Genomic DNA, 19,419 nt, shown 5'->3' on the forward strand with positions numbered 1-19,419 from the left:
TGTGACCACACCCAATTTTTTTTTATAAATCAAGGTACATTATTTTATTATAATTAAATTATATTATTATTATATATTAAATTATATTTAAAATCATTTTTCTTTTAAAGTGCGTAGGCTTCATAATAAAAGACTTCTTTATTAATTTTCTATTTAGAAGAGTGGAATATAAATTATTTTATATAAAAAAATTAACAACAAATAATTTTCTGTAAAGTCACACTTTTAAACAACTGTTTTTAAATACCAAATTAAAAAATTGGACTCCAGAAAAGTTTAATTTTTGTTGAAACCTTGGCTTGCACTGTCACAGCATGAATAAAGCTATAAATAAATCGTTTCTGGTCCAAGGGAAATAATAAGGAAAAATACCCGACACCAGACAATAGCTTCCCCCTGTTTTGTTTGCGTAAATATATATGTCATTCACAATATTGTAGCTCATGGGGCTTTAGAATAGCTTTACACTTTACATTTTAAAATACAAATTTAGATAATATAACATGTTATTTTTTTACTGAAACAAGGACAAGTATTGTACTTCACCCACATTTATTTGTTTCACTATTAACATAAAATTATTGCAGTTCTCTTACACGACGGTTAAAGCTCCTATAGTATTAAATGTGTGTACATATTTGATGAAAAATAATTTTAGTAAAATGAAAAAAAAAACGATCGATCGGGTTTTTCATAACTGCGATTGTTATGTATAAACGGAAGCGGCAGATCTAAAATGTTTCGTATTTTCGTATAGACGGAAGAAAAAGCCAATCATATTCCGAGTTTAGGTCACGTGACAACTGTGACACTGTCTGTGAAAGATGACAGTGAAATAGTCAGAGATAAACATGGGACAGTTTATATTATCGTTATTTTTATTCGTTTCTTCGCTACGTTGTAGCCAGGCAGCTTTAAGTAGTAAGTGCATATCTGCTTTATTTAGTGTGTCGTCAGTGGTTTAATTTTACAAATTTGGTTAACTTTACACACCTTTGGTGACCTACTTGACAAACATGGCCGTTCAGGTGAGAACGCGGAAATGAATGTATTCAAGTTTACCTTTTACAGGTGTAATGGTTATACGAGATCAACGTGCTTTCGATACGTAGCTAAACCCTTTTTTTAAAGGTTTATTTTAAACTCTGAATGCTTGAGTTTTAAAAATACTGTTTTAATAAGAATAGTAGTCTATGAGTTAGATCAAGTTTGTTTTCAAAAAGGTGCATGCCATTTCCCCCCCCCCCTCATTAATTCAGGTACATTAGTATTAGAACTATTAGGCCTAATTAATTCTAATAATTTGAAAATAATCTATAAGCATGAGATTCTAATGTCAATTCACAATTAATACAATGCACAGAGGAGTGGTGATACTGATAACAGACTTCCTGAATAGGTGTGTTAAGCTGTTAGTAGTAGCCCCAGTAGGCCTATTCAGTATTCAATATTGTAATCTCAACTAGTTTTATGGTTAGAACTTAGGTTAGCCTTAACATTAGCAATTAATATGTGTTAACTCCCACCAGTAACCTTTTTAAAGAAGATTCAATTGTGCCATTATATCTAGACACTGGTATAAGAAATGCATCTACAAGACTTATTGCTTATAGTGAATATAGTCGGAACTTGAAGTGTTTAAAATCTATTTAGATAAGTCTTAGAGACCGCCATACTCAGTTTAAGGCCTACATAATTCAATACTTAAAATGCTTTTTCCCCCATGGCAGGAGAGGTTTATGAATATAATGACTGCAAAGCTTTACATCAGCAACGTGTGGGGGTAGAGGATGGCAGGATACCAGATAGTGCTCTCACGGCCAGCTCTTTTAACACAAAACGCCAGCCCCAAGATGCCAGAGTGGGACGCTCAGCAGGTCAGTTGATGAAAATATATGGTCAGCAGGTCAGTTGATGAAATTATACGGTCAGCAGGTCAGTTGATGAAAATATATGGTCAGTAGGTCAGTTGATGAAAATATACGGTCAGCAGGTCAGTTGATGAAAATATACGGTCAGCAGGTCAGTTGATGAAAATATATGGTCAGTAGGTCAGTTGATGAAAATATACGGTCAGCAGGTCAGTTGATGAAAATATATGGTCAGTAGGTCAGTTGATGAAAATATACGGTCAGCAGGTCAGTTGATGAAAATATATGGTCAGTAGGTCAGTTGATGAAAATATACGGTCAGCAGGTCAGTTGATGAAAATATACGGTCAGCAGGTCAGTTGATGAAAATATACGGTCAGCAGGTCAGTTGATGAAAATATATGGTCAGTAGGTCAGTTGTTGAAAATATACGGTCAGCAGGTCAGTTGATGAAAATATATGGTCAGCAGATATGTTGATGGAAATATATGGTCAGCAGGTCAGTTGATGAAAATATACGGTCAGCAGGTCAGTTGATGAAAATATACGGTCAGCAGGTCAGTTGATGAAAATATACGGTCAGCAGATCTGTTGATGAAAATATATGGTCAGCAGGTCAATTGATGAAAATATACGGTCAGCAGGTCAGTTGATGAAAATATACTGTCAGCAGACCTGTTGATGAAAATATATGGTCAGCAGGTCAGTTGATGAAAATATACGGTCAGCAGGTCAGTTGATAAAAATATACGGTCAACAGGTAGTTGATGAAAATATACGGTCAACAGGTAGTTGATGAAAATTTACGGTCACTAGATATGTTGATGAAGGTATATGTTCAGTAGGTAAGTTGCTGAAAATATACAGTCAGTAGATAAACTTATAGGAGATAAAGGTTCGACAGGTTTGTTGATGGAAATATAAGGTCATAATCCACATTAATTACCAGTAGCTCAAATCTTATAATTGTGAAAAATTATCTTTTAGGTGCTTGGTCACCGTCCATCCAGAATGCGTACCAGTGGCTACAAGTAGACCTGGCCAAACAGTACATCGTCACAGCTGTCTATGTACAGGGTCGACAGGGCAGCGATGAATATGTGAGGGAGTTTTTCTTACAGTACTCTGACGATGCCTCGACATGGAGGATTTACACAAACCAGTTGGGGATCCCTGAGGTAGTTTTTGTTTTCTTTAATAAGTGTTGGGCCCCTGGTGCTTGTTTCATGTCAAAAGTTTTATATACCAGAGATTTGAGAGCAATCATAGGCTCTAAGGAGTTTTACCCTAAATGATAAGAACTATGTAGCCTCACTAATTTCCTATTGCTGTAGTTAATTTTATGTTTATAGACAGGAAATCTAGAGTAAATTATATTCAGCTAATATTTTGACTGCAGACTAGTATTGTTATGATTAATAGTAGTTTCTGTTCAGTGTTTTGATGCTAAATCAGTTCTTATGTATTTTGACAGATCTTTGAAGGCAACAATGATGACAGTTCCTTGCAGATGCGAGTTTTGACCTACCCCATTGTGGCTCGTTATGTTCGTTTTAACCCGCAGAGATGGAACATGGTCATTTCCTTGCGAGTTGAAATAGTTGGATGTGTTTTTGGTAGGCTTTGTTTAAAAGATATTTCTGCTTACAAGAATTCTGCTATGTCACAATATATTTGCAGTTTGCCTAACTTTATGTTAATTTTTATGGTTATAAGAATTCTGCCCTATACAACATGTTTGCAGTTTGCCTAGTTTTATGTTAATACCATTTAAAAATAATATAAAATTGAGGGTTAAGAATTATAACTGAAGTACTCTGTGTATGAATTTACATGTACTGTATTTACTAATTAACCTTAAAGTTTTTAAAAGTTTAGTATAATTTTAATTTTTGCCTTTGTGGAGATCAATTAATTAAATTTAATAACAAAGTATTTATTTACAACAACAGAGGCAGACACAGCGTCCTTTGATGGAGAAAGCTACATTGAGTACGATATGAGCCGGCAAGCTGTGCAGACCTCACAGGATCTGATGGAGATGAGGTTCAGAACCACCCGTGCTGATGGTGTCCTGATGTACGCCAGTGGCAACCAGGGTGATCTCTTCATGTTGGAACTTTCCAGAGGCATCTTGTACTTTAAGATTGATTTGGGTACGTACACATCTTGTACTTTAAGATTGATTTGGGTACGTTCTCGTACACATCTTGTACTTTAAGATTGATTTGGGTACGTACACATCTTGTACTTTAAGATTGATTTGGGTACGTTCTCGTACACATCTTGTACTTTAAGATTGATTTGGGTACGTTCTCGTACACATCTTGTACTTTAAGATTGATTTGGGTACGTTCTCGTACACATCTTGTACTTTAAGATTGATTTGGGTACGTTCTCGTACACATCTTGTACTTTAAGATTGATTTGGGTACGTTCTCGTACACATCTTGTACTTTAAGATTGATTTGGGTACGTTCTCGTACACATCTTGTACTTCAAGATTGATTTGGGTTTGTATGTTTGTATTGTGTCTGACCAGGCTCACAGTTTGATGTTTGTCTTGTGTCTGACCATTCTCACAGTTTGATGTTTGTCTTGTGTCTGACCAGGCTCACAGTTTGATGTTTGTCTTGTGTCTGACCAGGCTCACAGTTTGATGTTTGCCTTGTGTCTGACCAGGCTCACAGTTTGATGTTTGTCTTGTGTCTGACCAGGCTCACAGTTTGATGTTTGTCTTGTGTCTGACCAGGCTCACAGTTTGATGTTTGTATTGTGTCTGACCAGGCTCACAGTTTGATGTTTGTCTTGTGCCTGACCAGGCTCACAGTTTGATGTTTGTCTTGTGTCTGACCAGGCTCACAGTTTGATGTTTGTCTTGTGTCTGACCATTCTCACAGTTTGATGTTTGTCTTGTGTCTGACCAGGCTCACAGTTTGATGTTTGTCTTGTGTCTGACCAGGCTCACAGTTTGATGTTTGTCTTGTGTCTGACCAGGCTTACAGTTTGATGTTTGTCTTGTGTCTGACCAGGCTCACAGTTTGATGTTTGTATTGTGTCTGACCAGGCTCAACTGCTGAGAACGCTGGCATGACAGTGGTCAAGGCTGGCAGTTTGTTGGATGACAACCAGTGGCACGACATTGTCATCACCAGGGACAAGAAGACCGTAAAGATTGTAGTGGACAGGCTCATCAACCAGGTGGACACAACTGGGCTGTTCTACAGGCTAGATATTGACAAATATGTGAGTATATGGGGTCTATAAGCTAGATATGTATATGTGAGTATATGGGGTCTAGAGACTAGGTATGTGTATGTGAGTATATGGGGTTTATAAGCTAGATATGTATATGTGAGTATATGGGGTCTATAAGCTAGATATGTATATGTGAGTATATGGGGTCTAGAGACTAGGTATGTGTATGTGAGTATATGGGGTTTATAAGCTAGATATGTATATGTGAGTATATGGGGTCTAGTGTAGATATTGATAAATGTGTATGGTGTCTATAGAGGCTAGGTATGTGTATGTGAGTATATGGGGTCTAGAGGCTGGATATTGACAAATATGTGAGTATAATGGAGTCTAGATATGTATGGTGCCCTGTCAAAACGGCCCTGTTAATTTGACCCCGTCAAATCGACCCCTGTAAAATAGCCCCGTCAAAAGGGCCCCGACTTATCGGCTCCCGTTATATTGACTCGCGACATATAGGATCCCGACATTTAGGCTCCCGGCATATAGGCTCAGGACATATTGGCTCCCGACATATTGGCTACAGACAAATGAATTGTAAAAGTAACCATTTTGTCCTCCCTCCACTAGAACTAAAACCTCTTTTAAATGCCTGAATGAAATTGCTTTTCCATGAAAAAACATCAATTCACAAACAAATCAAGCCCTTAACAGCTAAAATCCACCAATTCTAAAATTTTGATAATGTTTAATTTACAACAGTAAAGATCTGTTGCTTAAAAGCGAGCACAGAAGTGAAAATTTATGATATACATGATGTTTACAGGATAACGGCACTTTGTTTTGATAACTTACAAGCATACTGCATGTTGGCAGGTACAGTATGGACCCCTCTCCCCACACACTGAGTTGGAACAGCCTATAACCGACTCAATTATGGAAGTCATAGATAGATGACCCTTAAATTCAAACATACTATTTCTTATAACAGATAAACTAATATAAAAATAAGGCCTGTCGAACAAGAGATGCAAATGTTGTATTACTTAAGAGTGTTGGATAAGCTAACTCTAAAGAATATTGATGAAGGGGTCCCACTGGCAGGTGTCATGACACCGCTTTGCCGGGAGACTTAGTCTCTACAGAAACGGTATTGTCAGTGGTCCTTTTGTTGGGAGCCAAATTGACAGGAGCCTATTTGTCGTGAGCCAAAATGACGGGGGCTTATTTTTCGTGAGTCGCAATGACGGGGGCCATTTTGTGGAGAAACTAAATGACGGGAGCCTATTTGTCAGGAGCCTTATTGACTGGAGCCTTATTGACTGGAGCCCTTTTGTCGGGAACCTATATAATGGGAGCCTTTATGACGGGGTCCATATGTCGCAGGCCATTTTGACAGGGCTCTTATGTCGGGGCCGTTTTGACGCCGCACAGATATGTATATGTGAGTATATGGGGTCTAGAGGCTAGAAATTGACAAATATGTAAGTATATGGTGTCTATAAGCTAGATATTGACAAATATGTGAGTATATGGTATCTAGAGGCTAGATATGTATGAGTATATTGCATGTACTGAATAAGCTCCAACAAATTTCTTTATTGTATTGTGCTAGAAATTAAGTTTATTTTTATGGTGTAATGTTAAATGTATCTAGTAACTTCCATTGTTTGATAATAATAAGTAAATATATCAGATATCTAAACTAATATAATTTACTGAGTGGGTTATTGAAATTGTGTGCAGATGTACATTGGTGGTGTCCCCTTCTTCAACCAAGATGGCATCTCAGTCAAGTACAACTTTGTGGGATGTGTACAGAATGTCATCCTCAATGGTGCTAAACTGATCAGAGACGCCATGAGTGGTACTATATCAACCATCTCTACAAAAAACAATGTCAACCCTTACTGTAATGTAAGTTTTTTTTCTTATAATATTAAATTATAATTTGGACTAAGTCAAAGGGTGTTTTGTTCGTAGGATACATAAAAAGAGTTGAAGCCATCACACTTTAAGTCTACTGCCTTTTTATTTAATGTAACTTACAGATGTACACAATGTAGGCCTATATGTACATCTGTTTTTTTTTACCACAAACTGTTACCATACTTTTTAACAGGTTGCTGCCAAAGTTCCAATAACCTTCCCTTCACTGGCATCTCATTTGTTTGTCACTGCCTTATCTGGCCGGGTCATCCACGTGTCTCTTGATTTTAGAACTCACGACGAAGATGGGCTGCTGGTCTATCATCCAATGAATGCTGATAGCTATTTAACTGTAGGTTTTTCCATTTTAATTTTTACTTAACATAAATCCACAAAGAAATTTTAATGCAGACAAGTCTATAAAAAAGTATAATCATAAAGAAAATAATGGAACATCCAAAGAGTTAACTGTTAATAGATATGTCCATTGCAAGTTTTAAATTTTAAAATATAAAAATAATTATCATTAAAAAATTTTTTAAAAACCCATGTTTTCTGATTGAACTAAAAAGTAGCAGAAGAGGGAAAGTACCGAACCTTGTTTTTATCAAATTACAATTACTAGGTTATGTCCCTTTTTTGTACAAATCAATAGGAGCCTAAAATGATCAATAAAATTTTTCCATGGATCAATTTAGTAATAATAATAATTGAATATTGTATTGTCATCGGAAACAAAGCTTCCCTGAAAATGTCAGCGCGCTAGCTAGCTGGGAAGTGCCCGAAATTTCGATCGCAAGGTTTGATGGAAAGACAAACAAACAAACAAACAGACACGAAAGCAAGTTAAAGAAAACGTAGAAAAAAATGTCCATAGTGTAAAAGTTGTGGGTTGTTTGAAGCTCCAGCTTGTTGTTTGACAGTTTTTTAATCTCTTAGCACCATGTTGGGTGGTTGTTTATCTAGTTGAAGTGTGTCCTGACTTGTCAATTTTAACCTGAGCCCATGCAATATTTCCTGTCTACAGATCATGCTGGATCAAGATGGCTACATCAAGTACTCTCTTAAAACAGCTGATGGAGTTTTGGTGGAGGACATTGTCAGAAACAGTGAGTTCAGTCTGCACTTCTCATGTACTTGAAAACTTCTGATAACTTAAAAATTTTTATAGTGCTTGAAAATTTCTATAGCTTCTAAAAATAATGTATGCATCTATAAAAAGGCAGAAGTTTCAAATTTTATAAGGTGCAATACTTTTCATAACGTTTTAATTTTTTTAATGACATTTTAATACTTTTCATGACATTTTAATACTTTTCATGACATTTCAATACTTTTCATGACATTTCAATATTTTTCATGACATTTAAAACATTTCTCAGCCGATGTCAGTGCCCCTGATAGCTCCTTCACTGATGGCCTCTGGCACTCTTTATATATGTACATTGACAACGAAAAGATCAACTGCACTGTAGACAGAAACTCTAAAGTTTCTTTGAGGAAATTAAGTGTTCAAGCTTTAACTGACTTCTACATAGGTTGGTGAAATGTTGCAGTATATTGTTTTTAGTTAATTTATCATGGTGCTTCTTTTTTAATATAGATTTTATGGCTTTTTTTTAACTATGTTAAGGTGGGCATGAACTGTTTAATGGTTTCCGTGGTTGCATGAGGGACATCCAGATAGCTCAGAAAGCTGTGAGTTTGGACACCTTGACACAGAACGCTGCTTCAAGTATATACGGGGCTGAGATTGGCACCTGTGCTATCAGAGACAGGTAACTGGTGTTTTACAAGTTCTGTAAATCTGTCTTTTTTATGTTAATTTTAACTTACTTTGATGTAAACCTAACCTTAATTTGATAAAATCTAAACATACTTCAATATAAATCTAGCCTTACTTTGATTAAAAAAAAACAAAATGTAACCTTATTTTGTAAACCTAACTAATGTTATGAGACATGTTCGTGTTTAGACCCCATTTTTTTTATGTTAACCTCTGAACTTTGACCTTCCATGCCAGGTGCACCCCTAACCCATGTGAGCACAACGGGACATGTAAACAAACCTGGAGCACCTTCACCTGTGAATGTGGTGACACAGGGTACTTTGGGGAACTTTGTCATGCCTGTAAGTTGTCTTTACCTGTGAATGTGGTGACACAGGGTACTTTGGTGAACTTTGTCATGCCTGTAAGTTGTCTTTACCTGTGAATGTGGTGACACAGGGTACTTTGGTGAACTTTGTCATGCCTGTAAGTTGTCTTTACCTGTGAATGTGGTGACACAGGGTACTTTGGTGAACTTTGTCATGCCTGTAAGTTGTCTTTACCTGTGAATGTGGTGACACAGGGTACTTTGGTGAACTTTGTCATGCCTGTAAGTTGTCTTGCTGTGCCTGTAAGCTTGTGATGTCTGTGAGGAAATGATTCACAACACTGCAATAATCATGGACATTCGTCAAATAAAGAAATAACTAGCATACATATTTTTTATTCCATTAAAATTTTCTCTCGATGATATTCATACTTAAGACCAATAGCTATATCTCCAGAAATTCTCTTCTCTAATGCTTATGTGAAGCTTGTTTTATTTTTTCTAGCTTCTTATCATGTGTCTTGTGAAATGCACAAGTTTTACTCAAATATTGAGGGCAAAGAGGTCGCCATGCTGGATCTCGATGGTGCAGGACCTTTAAAACCTTTTCAAGCATCATGTGAAAGAGGTAGGTGATGGTAAATCTCCAAGCTATAACCCTGTTAAATCCTTTTTTTTTTTTGCTAAACTTTTGCTGGGTTGTTTTCTACAAAATTATATATTATTTGGTTTGTAGTCTTGAGCAAGTCTGAGCATTTATTGATTGTGTACAAATTATTTTTTTTTATTACATAATTTATTATTTATGTTCTAGATGATACGGGTACGATTATCACCTACCTGGCCCATGACAGTATGGGGGCCATACGTGTAAATGGATTCCAAGATCCTGGCTCATATGTTCGTAAGATTAAATACAATACTGCTGAAATACGTGAGCTGGAAGAACTGATTGACAGGTCTGTCTCATGCAGACAAAATGTGCTTTACCGTTGCAAGAATTCTCGTTTCCTTTCCAGTCCAGGTAATTTATAAATTATATAATGAATTTTGAACATTAAAAAAAACAAAAATGTGGAGAACAAAATTATAGCGTTTTAAGAAAAGAAACAAATTGGTGGATGTAAACCTTAACATTTACTTCCATCTAAAATCTAACCCAACTTTGAACTAAGGTAAAAAAAAAAAAGTAAAAGAAAAACATTTGAAGATTAGCCTCTATTATTTTTAAGTGGATTATTGTCTTGTTTGACCACAGGGGTTATGCCTGACCCAAGTATCAGAACTTGGGGTTGGTGGGTTGGGAGAACATTCCAACCCATGTACTACTGGGGTGGTGCAGCCCCAGGCTCCGGCAAGTGTAAGTGTGGTCTGGACGAAGAGGGCTGTGGGGGTCAGAGCTCCACCTGCTACTGCGACATCCTCATGGGGCAAACAGTAAGTTTTATCTCAACTGTCATTTGTACCTGTCGTAAACAGTAAGTTTTGTTAGAACTGTCATTTGTTACTATGGTAAACAGTAAGTTTTATCTCAACTGTCATTTGTATCTGGTAAACAGTAAGTTTTATCTGAAGTGTCATTCGTTACTGTGGTAAACAGTAAGTTTTGTTAGAACTGTCATTTGTATCTGTGGTAAACAGTAAGTTTTGTTAGAACTGTCATTTGTATATGTGGTAAACAGTGAGTTTTGTTAGAACTGTCATTTGTATATGTGGCAAACAGTGAGTTTTGTTAGAACTGTCATTTATTGCTGTGGTAAACAGTAAGTTTTGTTAGAACTGTTATTTGTTACTGTGGTAAAGTTTTATCTGAACTGTCATTTGTATCTGTGGTAAACAGTAAGTTTTATCTGAAGTGTCATTCGTTACTGTGGTAAACAGTAAGTTTTATCTCAACTGTCATTTGTATCTGGTAAACAGTAAGTTTTATCTGAAGTGTCATTTGTTACTGTGGTAAACAGTAAGTTTTATCTCAACTGTCATTTGTATCTGTGGTAAACAGTAAGTTTTGTTAGAACTGTTATTTGTATCTGTGGTAAACAGTAAGTTTTGTTAGAACTGTTATTTGTATATGTGGTAAACAGTGAGTTTTGTTAGAACTGTCATTTGTATATGTGGTAAACAGTGAGTTTTTATCTCAACTGTCATTTGTTACTGTGGTAAACTGTTATCTGAACTGTCATTTGTTACTGTGGTAAACTGTTATCTGAACTGTCATTTGTTACTGTGGTAAACTGTTATCTGAACTGTCATTTGTACCTTTGTTAAACAGTAGGTTTTATCTCAACTGTCATTTGTATATGTGGTAAACAGTGAGTTTTGTTAGAACTGTCATTTGTATATGTGGTAAACAGTGAGTTTTGTTAGAACTGTCATTTGTATATGTGGCAAACAGTGAGTTTTGTTAGAACTGTCATTTATTGCTGTGGTAAACAGTAAGTTTTGTTAGAACTGTTATTTGTTACTGTGGTAAAGTTTTATCTGAACTGTCATTTGTATCTGTGGTAAACAGTAAGTTTTATCTGAAGTGTCATTCGTTACTGTGGTAAACAGTAAGTTTTATCTCAACTGTCATTTGTATCTGGTAAACAGTAAGTTTTATCTGAAGTGTCATTTGTTACTGTGGTAAACAGTAAGTTTTATCTCAACTGTCATTTGTATCTGTGGTAAACAGTAAGTTTTGTTAGAACTGTTATTTGTATCTGTGGTAAACAGTAAGTTTTGTTAGAACTGTTATTTGTATATGTGGTAAACAGTGAGTTTTGTTAGAACTGTCATTTGTATATGTGGTAAACAGTGAGTTTTTATCTCAACTGTCATTTGTTACTGTGGTAAACTGTTATCTGAACTGTCATTTGTTACTGTGGTAAACTGTTATCTGAACTGTCATTTGTTACTGTGGTAAACTGTTATCTGAACTGTCATTTGTACCTTTGTTAAACAGTAGGTTTTATCTCAACTGTCATTTGTTACTGTGGTAAACTGTTATCTGAACTGTCATTTGTATCTGTATCTGCTGTATTTAATTATTTTTTTACACCTTTATTTTATTTTAACTATGTATTTGTGTATTTGTAACAGTATAAACCATTTTCTGTACTTCAACAGGTGAATGATGTAAAAGTGGACCAGGGTTACCTCCAACACAAAGAGTATCTGCCTGTGTTGGAGCTCAGGTTTGGGGACACAGGTTCTACAACTGATGACAAGTGGGCAGAGCATGAGATAGGAGAACTGGAATGTTTTGGTGACAGTGAGTAGTGGAACTTTATTTCATGCTACGGTGTCAGTGAGTAGTCGTACTTTATTTCATGCTATGGTGTCAGTGAGTAGTCGTACTTCATTTCATGCTATGGTGTCAGTGAGTAGTCGTACTTCATTTCATGCTATGGTGTCAGTGAGTAGTCTCAGTGAGTAGTCAAACTTCATTTCATGCTATGGTGTCAGTGAGTAGTCTCAGTGAGTAGTCAAACTTCACTTCATGCTATGGTGACAGTGAGTAGTCATACTTCATTTCATGCTATGGTGACAGTGAGTAGTCGTACTTCATTTCATGCTATGGTGACAGTGAGTAGTTGTACTTCATTTCATGCTATGGTGACAGTGAGTAGTCGAACTTCATTTCATGCTATGGTGACAGTTAGTAGTCGTACTTCATTTTATGCTATGGTGTCAGTGAGTAGTCGTACTTCATTTCATGCTATGGTGTCAGTGAATAGTCGTACTTCACTTCATGCTTCTTTGCTCTTAATATTTGAGTAAAACTTGTGCATTTTTTCTTTGACATGAAGTACCCTACTATGACTGGTTTTCCTGGGTTTTTTATTTTTTATATAACAATAATTAATTATACATTCAATGATTTCAGATCTGTTTGATAACACTGTGACCTTCACCCAGAAAGATGGTGCCTTAGAGTTCCCTACCTTTGAAGCCCAGACAGCTGGGGATGTTTGGATGCAGTTTAAAACAACAGCTGAGGATGGTGTTTTGATACATTGCACTGGTTCAGAAGTTGCAGACTTTATTGAAATCAGGCTTTTCCGTAAGCTTTTTATAAATGTTACGACTTGACTACTTTATTATATGATTAATCTGGAATTATTTTGCTGATTTAATTATTATTATTAGAAGTAACGCATATTTCTCAAGCAAGCTTATTTTTACATTGTTGTATTCATATTAATTAAACTTGACATCATGAATTGATGATTTACTTAATATATTACTTGCTATATAATTACATAAATTATCACTTGCAATATATTGATTTATATTATCCCTTGCGGTATATTCACTTGTATCTTCACTATATTTTCCAGAGTCCAACACGATACAGTTCCGTTATGACGTGGGTAACGGGGTGTCAGTCCTCGCCTTTAAAAGCCCTTCCCCGCTGAATGACGACACATGGCACACCATCCATGTTGAAAAGAACCGCAAGCAGGCCTGGATGAAAGTTGATGATTACCCAGCTACTGCCCTGAATGAGGACGCTGACCTCATCAGACAGCTGGATCTCACCAGCCCTCTTTACGTTGGTCAGTCATTATTTAAGTCGCAATTATTTAATATAATTATTTCGTGGCACAAAAATGATTTTAGCTTTAGTTCAGGAACATGTTTTAACAGTCAAATGTTCTGCAACTTTTTTTAAGAGCCAAATGTTCTGGAACATGTTTTAAGAGCCAAATGTTCTGGAACATGTTTTAAGTTATAATTGTTCTGGAACATGTTTTAAGTTATAATTGTTCTGGAACATGTTTTAAGAGACAAATATTCAGGAACATGTTTTAACAGCCAAATGTTCTGCAACTTTTTTTAAGAGCCAAATGTTCTGGAACATGTTTTAAGAGACAAATGTTCTGGAACATGTTTTAACATCCAAATGTTCTGGAACATGTTTTAAGAGACATGTTCTGGAACATGTTTTAACATCCAAATGTTCTGGACATGTTTTAACATCCAAATGTTCTGGAACATGTTTTAAGAGACAAATATTCTGGAACATGTTTTAAGAGACTATTGTTCTGGAACATGTTTTAAGAGACAATTGTTCTGGAACATGTTTTAAGAGACAAATGTTCTGGGACATGTTTTAAGAGACAAATATTCTGGAACACATTGGTTTAGTCAAATATTGTTATATCTACAATGATTTAAGAGACACTTGTTGACCAAAGTTGAAACCATTCAGGGTCCCTGGTTGGCTACCAAGATGGCTATGTGGGTTGTATGAGAGGACTGAGAGTAAATGGCCGCCTCATGGACATGCTGGGTAAACTCAGGAACGGAGACGTGTATGGTGTTAGGGCAGGTAAACATATGTTTATAATAAACTACTTTGGTTTTTTATTGAAGTTAATACTCTTTTTTTTAACTAAATACATCTATTACTTTTCTATCTGATTTAAGCTAAAGATAATTATAAATTCATTATTTTCATAATAAACTTTTAAGTGTTGTTGGGATGTGTTCGACATTTTAATTATTTTCTAATTAAAATTTAAGTTGTTAATAATTTTTTTCATTTTATTGCTTAATAATTATAATTAATTAAAATTAAGGTGTTGTTAAGATTGATTTATTTTCTAAATACAATTCAGGCTGTGTGGGTAAGTGTGCTAGCAGCCCTTGCTTTAATGGAGGCACATGTCGTGAAGGCTATGACAGATACCGCTGCGACTGCTCTTACACACCATGGAGAGGCTGGAACTGTGGCAGGGGTGAGGCTCACATTTTTAGTGACATTCTTATATCAAGGATATATATTTCTGATCACATGTTTATATCGAGGGGAAAAAATTCTTGTATTTTTATATCAGGGCACTACATTTCATTTCATTTACAATTGTTCAACTGCAGAAATAAAGTGTAATATATCATTATTATTAATTTAAAACCTCTATATTGAATTACTATACATGATGTCACAGCTTAGGGATAATTTTGTATTCTGTATATTTTATCAATATTTCTAATCAAACATTCCATGGGTCAGTTGATCTTAAGGTAGAAACAAAAGGGTTCACATCAAATCATTGCAGAATCTAAATAAATACAATTTATATTGATGTATTATTGCTTACTATAAAAAAACAGATTTTTATCCTCAATCTTTCAATGGTATAAAGACATAAATGTGTTACATTTTTAATTTTCTATTTGAACTATCAGAGGTTGGTGTCAACCTGAAGAACAACTACATGGTGCGGTACACATTCGATGAGACCCAGGGTCTATCTGCCTCTGACTTCCAGCGCGCCATGATTGGCTTCTCCACCAAAGTCAAACAGGGCATCCTCATGCAAATGAGAAATGAGGCCAACACTGAGTACATCAGCGTGGAGATGAACAACAACGGTGGGTTTCTTCACTCTCTCGTTAGTGCATGAAATTCTATGGTGGGTTTCTTCTGTAATATGGGCATGAAATAAAAATGGTGGGTGTCTTCACTCTCTCATTATTGCATGAAATTCCATGGTGGGTTTCTTCACTGTCTCATTATTGCATGAAATTCTATGGTGGGTTTCTTCTGTAATATGGGCATGAAATAAAAATGGTGGGTTTCTTCTCAATTAGGGCTTGAAATAAAAATGGTGGGTTTCTTCTCCAATTGAGGTTTGAAAAAAAGGTGGGCTTCTCAATAATTGCATAAAATAAAAATTAGGGCATCGATTAAAAATGGTGGGCTTCTTCTCAATTAGGGCATCGATTAAAAATGGTGGGTTTCTTCTCCAATAGGAGTATGAAAAAAGGGGATTTCTTCTCCAATTAGGGTATGAAATAAAAATGGTGGGTTTCTTCTCCAATTAGGATATGAAAAACTGATGTGTTTCTTGTATCTCATCTGAATAGAAACAAATGAACCGCTTCAAACGTAGTTATAAATTTTGGTGTTTGTCTGCTTCTGTTTGCTGGAAAATAAAATTTAAAAAAATGTTATGCAGGTGGTGTGAAGGTGGCCATGGACGTAGGGTTTGAGAGAGTTGAAGTCAACACCCCCATGCAGCTGGGTATTGACTACGCTAACAGTCAGACTCATGTTGTTGTTATAGAGCGCTCTAACTACGGAAAGGATATTAAAGTCCAGGTTTGTTAGCTTATTGTTTAATCATCATCCATGTGAAATTAAATATTTTTATTTACACCTTACATGAACCAGACATGAAGTTGACAACTTTTTTTTTTACATTTTTTTAAAGTTCTGATTTAGTCTTATAGTCGAATTTTTGTTTTTATTTCTTATGATTTGGTTAATAGCATTTTTTAATATATTTTATAGAGTATGAGATTTCTTTTCTTGCTTGATTGTTGGTATTTTTTAACTTTTCATTTTTAGCCTATTTTTTATGAATTTAAGGGAGTTAAATAGATTTATTGGCCAAATTTTCTAGCCTTGGAAAAAGTTTGAAGTGAAGACATAGTGCCATAAAACTTGTGCCTGTATAAGCTGGTTGCCTGATGTGATATTCTTTTAAATGTGTTCACCAGGTTGACAACTACCCTGCAGCCTTCTACAGGTTTGGTGATGCCTCCAGTAGCTCAGATACCATCCTGGACAACCCCAAGTATCTGTTCATTGGCAACAATGGCAAGTAGTTTGTTGTTTTTTTTTTAAAAGGTTTTTATCCAAAGTTTAGGTAAAGTACTGAACTAACAATTTTTCCACAATTCAATCTACTCAGATACCACTAATACTAATCGTGGATTTGAAGGATGTATATACCGGATGCAAGTGGATAATATTTTCCCACTTAAAAGAGCTTTCCAAGATCCAAAGCCTGTTTACATGGCTTTAATTCCTGATGATAAAGTATGTAAAAATGTTCTGTAGTAACTTTATACACATTCAGAATCTGTTTCAATCCTTTCATTCAAAAACTGAATTTAAAAAACTGAACTATTGTTCTTTTAACTAATGTTCATGCAACTAATATTTTTACCACAAATGTTCTTGTAACAAATGTTCTTTTAACTAATGTTCTTGCAACAAATGTTCTTATAACTAATGTTCTTGCAACAAATGTTTTTACCACTACTGTTCCTACAACTATCACCTTGACTTAGGTAAAGGAGGATATGTGCAGCTTTGAGGAGATCACTGTGTCACCAGAACCAATCCAAACCCGGCCATTTACTGGTGTTTTACAGAACGTCACATACAGAAGAGCTACAGAGCCACCTCTCACTGATGAGGAGAAAGCTTTAGTTGGAGGTGCTTAATTTTAACAGTCTTTTTTTTTTTTACTCCAAACATCATTTAATTCTAAAAGACTGCAATTATTTTCAAATTTCATTGCAACTTTTTCCCATCAATTTTCGTTTAGTAGGCCTACTTATGCAGCACCACTAAAATTATAAACATAGATTGTAATTGAATGTCCTACAAGATATCTATATATATATAATTCTCTTCTTGGATACCCTAGAAAACACTAAGTGCCTAGCAGCCCCCTCTCTTCCTCTCTAAGCATATCCCAACTAACCCCACCCCCACTTGGTCTGGTGAGCTGTGGTTCACGCTAAACGTTTACAATCGTAGAGCAGGGTTTAGTGACTGCTGTTAGGGGCAGATAATTTAGTTTGAAACGATTTTAAACTTAGGGGAGTAACTCAGAGGAGGCTGCTTTCACGGGGGAGGGGGTAGGGGTTTGGGGAAAGTAGGGTGGGGGGGGTTATCGTCCTTAACAACCTACTGGTAGTGTTTTAAAGCAAATATTTTCAGTGGCAGCATTGGTACTGTCGAATTCACAAATTATGAATTACTGAAAAGTAGAAAATAAAACAACTAAATAGTGGTGTGTGATACGCCGCGGGTCGGCTCGTTAGTTTTAAAAGATTGAAAGAAGAAAAAATAGATAAGCTTTTCTCTTGAAAAAAATATACTCATGTTTTGAAACTTAATGACAAATTATATTTCATACATTCTGATCCATAGAAAACAAAAGTATGCCAAGTTTTTTTACCAAAATCATGAATGCATTAATATTAGAATACTATAATTTTGGTTCATTTTTATAATGCGCAGGCATATTTTTCAAATGCTGCTTCTGAATATTTCTCCACAGTTGGCTGCACATTGCTGGTTATACTGCTAGTGTGTATCATTCTGTTCTGCTGCCGGTCAAGATTTGAAGGTGCAGACTATGAAACAGAGGAGGCCAAAGGAGCAGAATTTGCTGATAATCCTGACAGTGCTGTTGTATATAATCAAACTGGTTTGCCAAATATGCCCAAAAGTTATGAATACTTCATGTAGAATAGTGTGTATGTTTTAGTGTGTTGATTATTAAACAATGCAAGGAAATTAATGAAACATTTTTTAATTAGTTCATATCTTAACCATTTTATATGTTCCAGGTAAGACTGTATTCATTCCTTGTGTAAAGTTTTTTATTGTTAAAAAAGTGTACATTCTAAGATGGGTGAAAATAATGTAGAGCAATAGAAATTAAGCTATCGTATGAATTCTTTTCAGTTTGATTTTTTGAGAAAAATTATTTTTTTGCTAAATGTGTAAATAGTGTGTCTGAAATGGGATGAATTTTAAATTGGAAGATTTTTTTACTGCTAGGTTTGTTACAAAAAACATTACATCATCAGCTGTGTGGATGGAATTTTTTTTTAATCTTTGTGGGATAAAAGTATGTGAGAGATATCAATGAATGGATGCTCAAATGTCTTTTAATGACTGCCATTAAAGTTATGACTTAAGTCCAAATAATTTCATAAAGAACAAGATTAACGAATATTAAACTCAACATTTAGCAGTTCAGTTGTGCTTCTCATGTGTTGTCAACATGTGTTTTTGAATTTCATCAGCACTTGTTATTTAGACTAATTTCATTACCCTTATGCAGCAGAACTCATAATAATTATATTCGCCTGTGTTTTGACTTGTAACTAGTTGTAAATAAGACAAAAATAAATCATGTTCATGTATAGTGGGTCTTCATATCCACTCGCTATGCAATGTTTTGTCACTTGATGTATTTTTTGACTCAACACATTCCCAGTTCATTTATAAATAGAATAATGTACGTGACATAATCTTTACATTGGATCAAATCATTTCGTTTGGAGATTTCAGTTTGTGACATTTTAAACTGCTGGAATCTACTCTGTGACTTCTTTCATCTTATGCTGTTGACTCATGATCTGAAAGAAATATTTTCCTTAGATTGACTTTGTTTATAATTCCTCTAAATATTTTTGGCCTTAGGTTAGTTGTAAAGTTTTGTGTACTGTTTCTACTGAGATACATTACCTTTGACCTTATTACAAAATTATTTTGATATTAAAATAATTGAAATTAAAACTAA

The 19,419-nt window shown here is 35.2% G+C and overlaps 1 protein-coding gene across 1 annotated transcript; it reads left to right on the forward strand.

Moving 5' to 3' along the window:
• Positions 1-789: 789 nt before the first annotated feature.
• On the forward strand, positions 790-19,419 carry LOC131945820 (neurexin-4-like). Its single transcript, XM_059306422.1, has 26 exons — positions 790-921; positions 1,731-1,877; positions 2,859-3,049; positions 3,346-3,487; positions 3,824-4,027; positions 4,939-5,117; positions 6,816-6,986; positions 7,192-7,350; positions 8,026-8,107; positions 8,381-8,536; positions 8,632-8,776; positions 9,022-9,128; positions 9,600-9,722; positions 9,909-10,118; positions 10,353-10,531; positions 12,203-12,347; positions 12,963-13,139; positions 13,417-13,635; positions 14,292-14,411; positions 14,701-14,820; positions 15,272-15,457; positions 16,045-16,187; positions 16,589-16,688; positions 16,783-16,910; positions 17,165-17,312; positions 18,166-19,419. The coding sequence occupies exons 1-26, from the start codon at positions 852-854 to the stop codon at positions 18,354-18,356; spliced, it is 3,942 nt and encodes a 1,313-aa protein (XP_059162405.1). The 5' UTR covers positions 790-851; the 3' UTR covers positions 18,357-19,419.

The sequence above is a fragment of the Physella acuta genome, unplaced genomic scaffold (assembly GCF_028476545.2).
Source record: "Physella acuta isolate Inbredline_101_S28 unplaced genomic scaffold, ASM2847654v3 ptg000535l, whole genome shotgun sequence".
NCBI classification, from domain to species: Eukaryota; Metazoa; Mollusca; class Gastropoda; family Physidae; genus Physella; species Physella acuta.

Coding starts and splice junctions, on each gene's coding strand:
- LOC131945820 (XM_059306422.1), top strand. CDS start 852: ATGGGACAGTTTATATTATCGTTATTTTTATTCGTTTCTTCGCTACGT. Junction 3,488..3,823: donor AATAGTTGGATGTGTTTTTG/GTAGGCTTTGTT, acceptor TTACAACAACAG/AGGCAGACACAGCGTCCTTT. Junction 15,458..16,044: donor CGTGGAGATGAACAACAACG/GTGGGTTTCTTC, acceptor AATGTTATGCAG/GTGGTGTGAAGGTGGCCATG.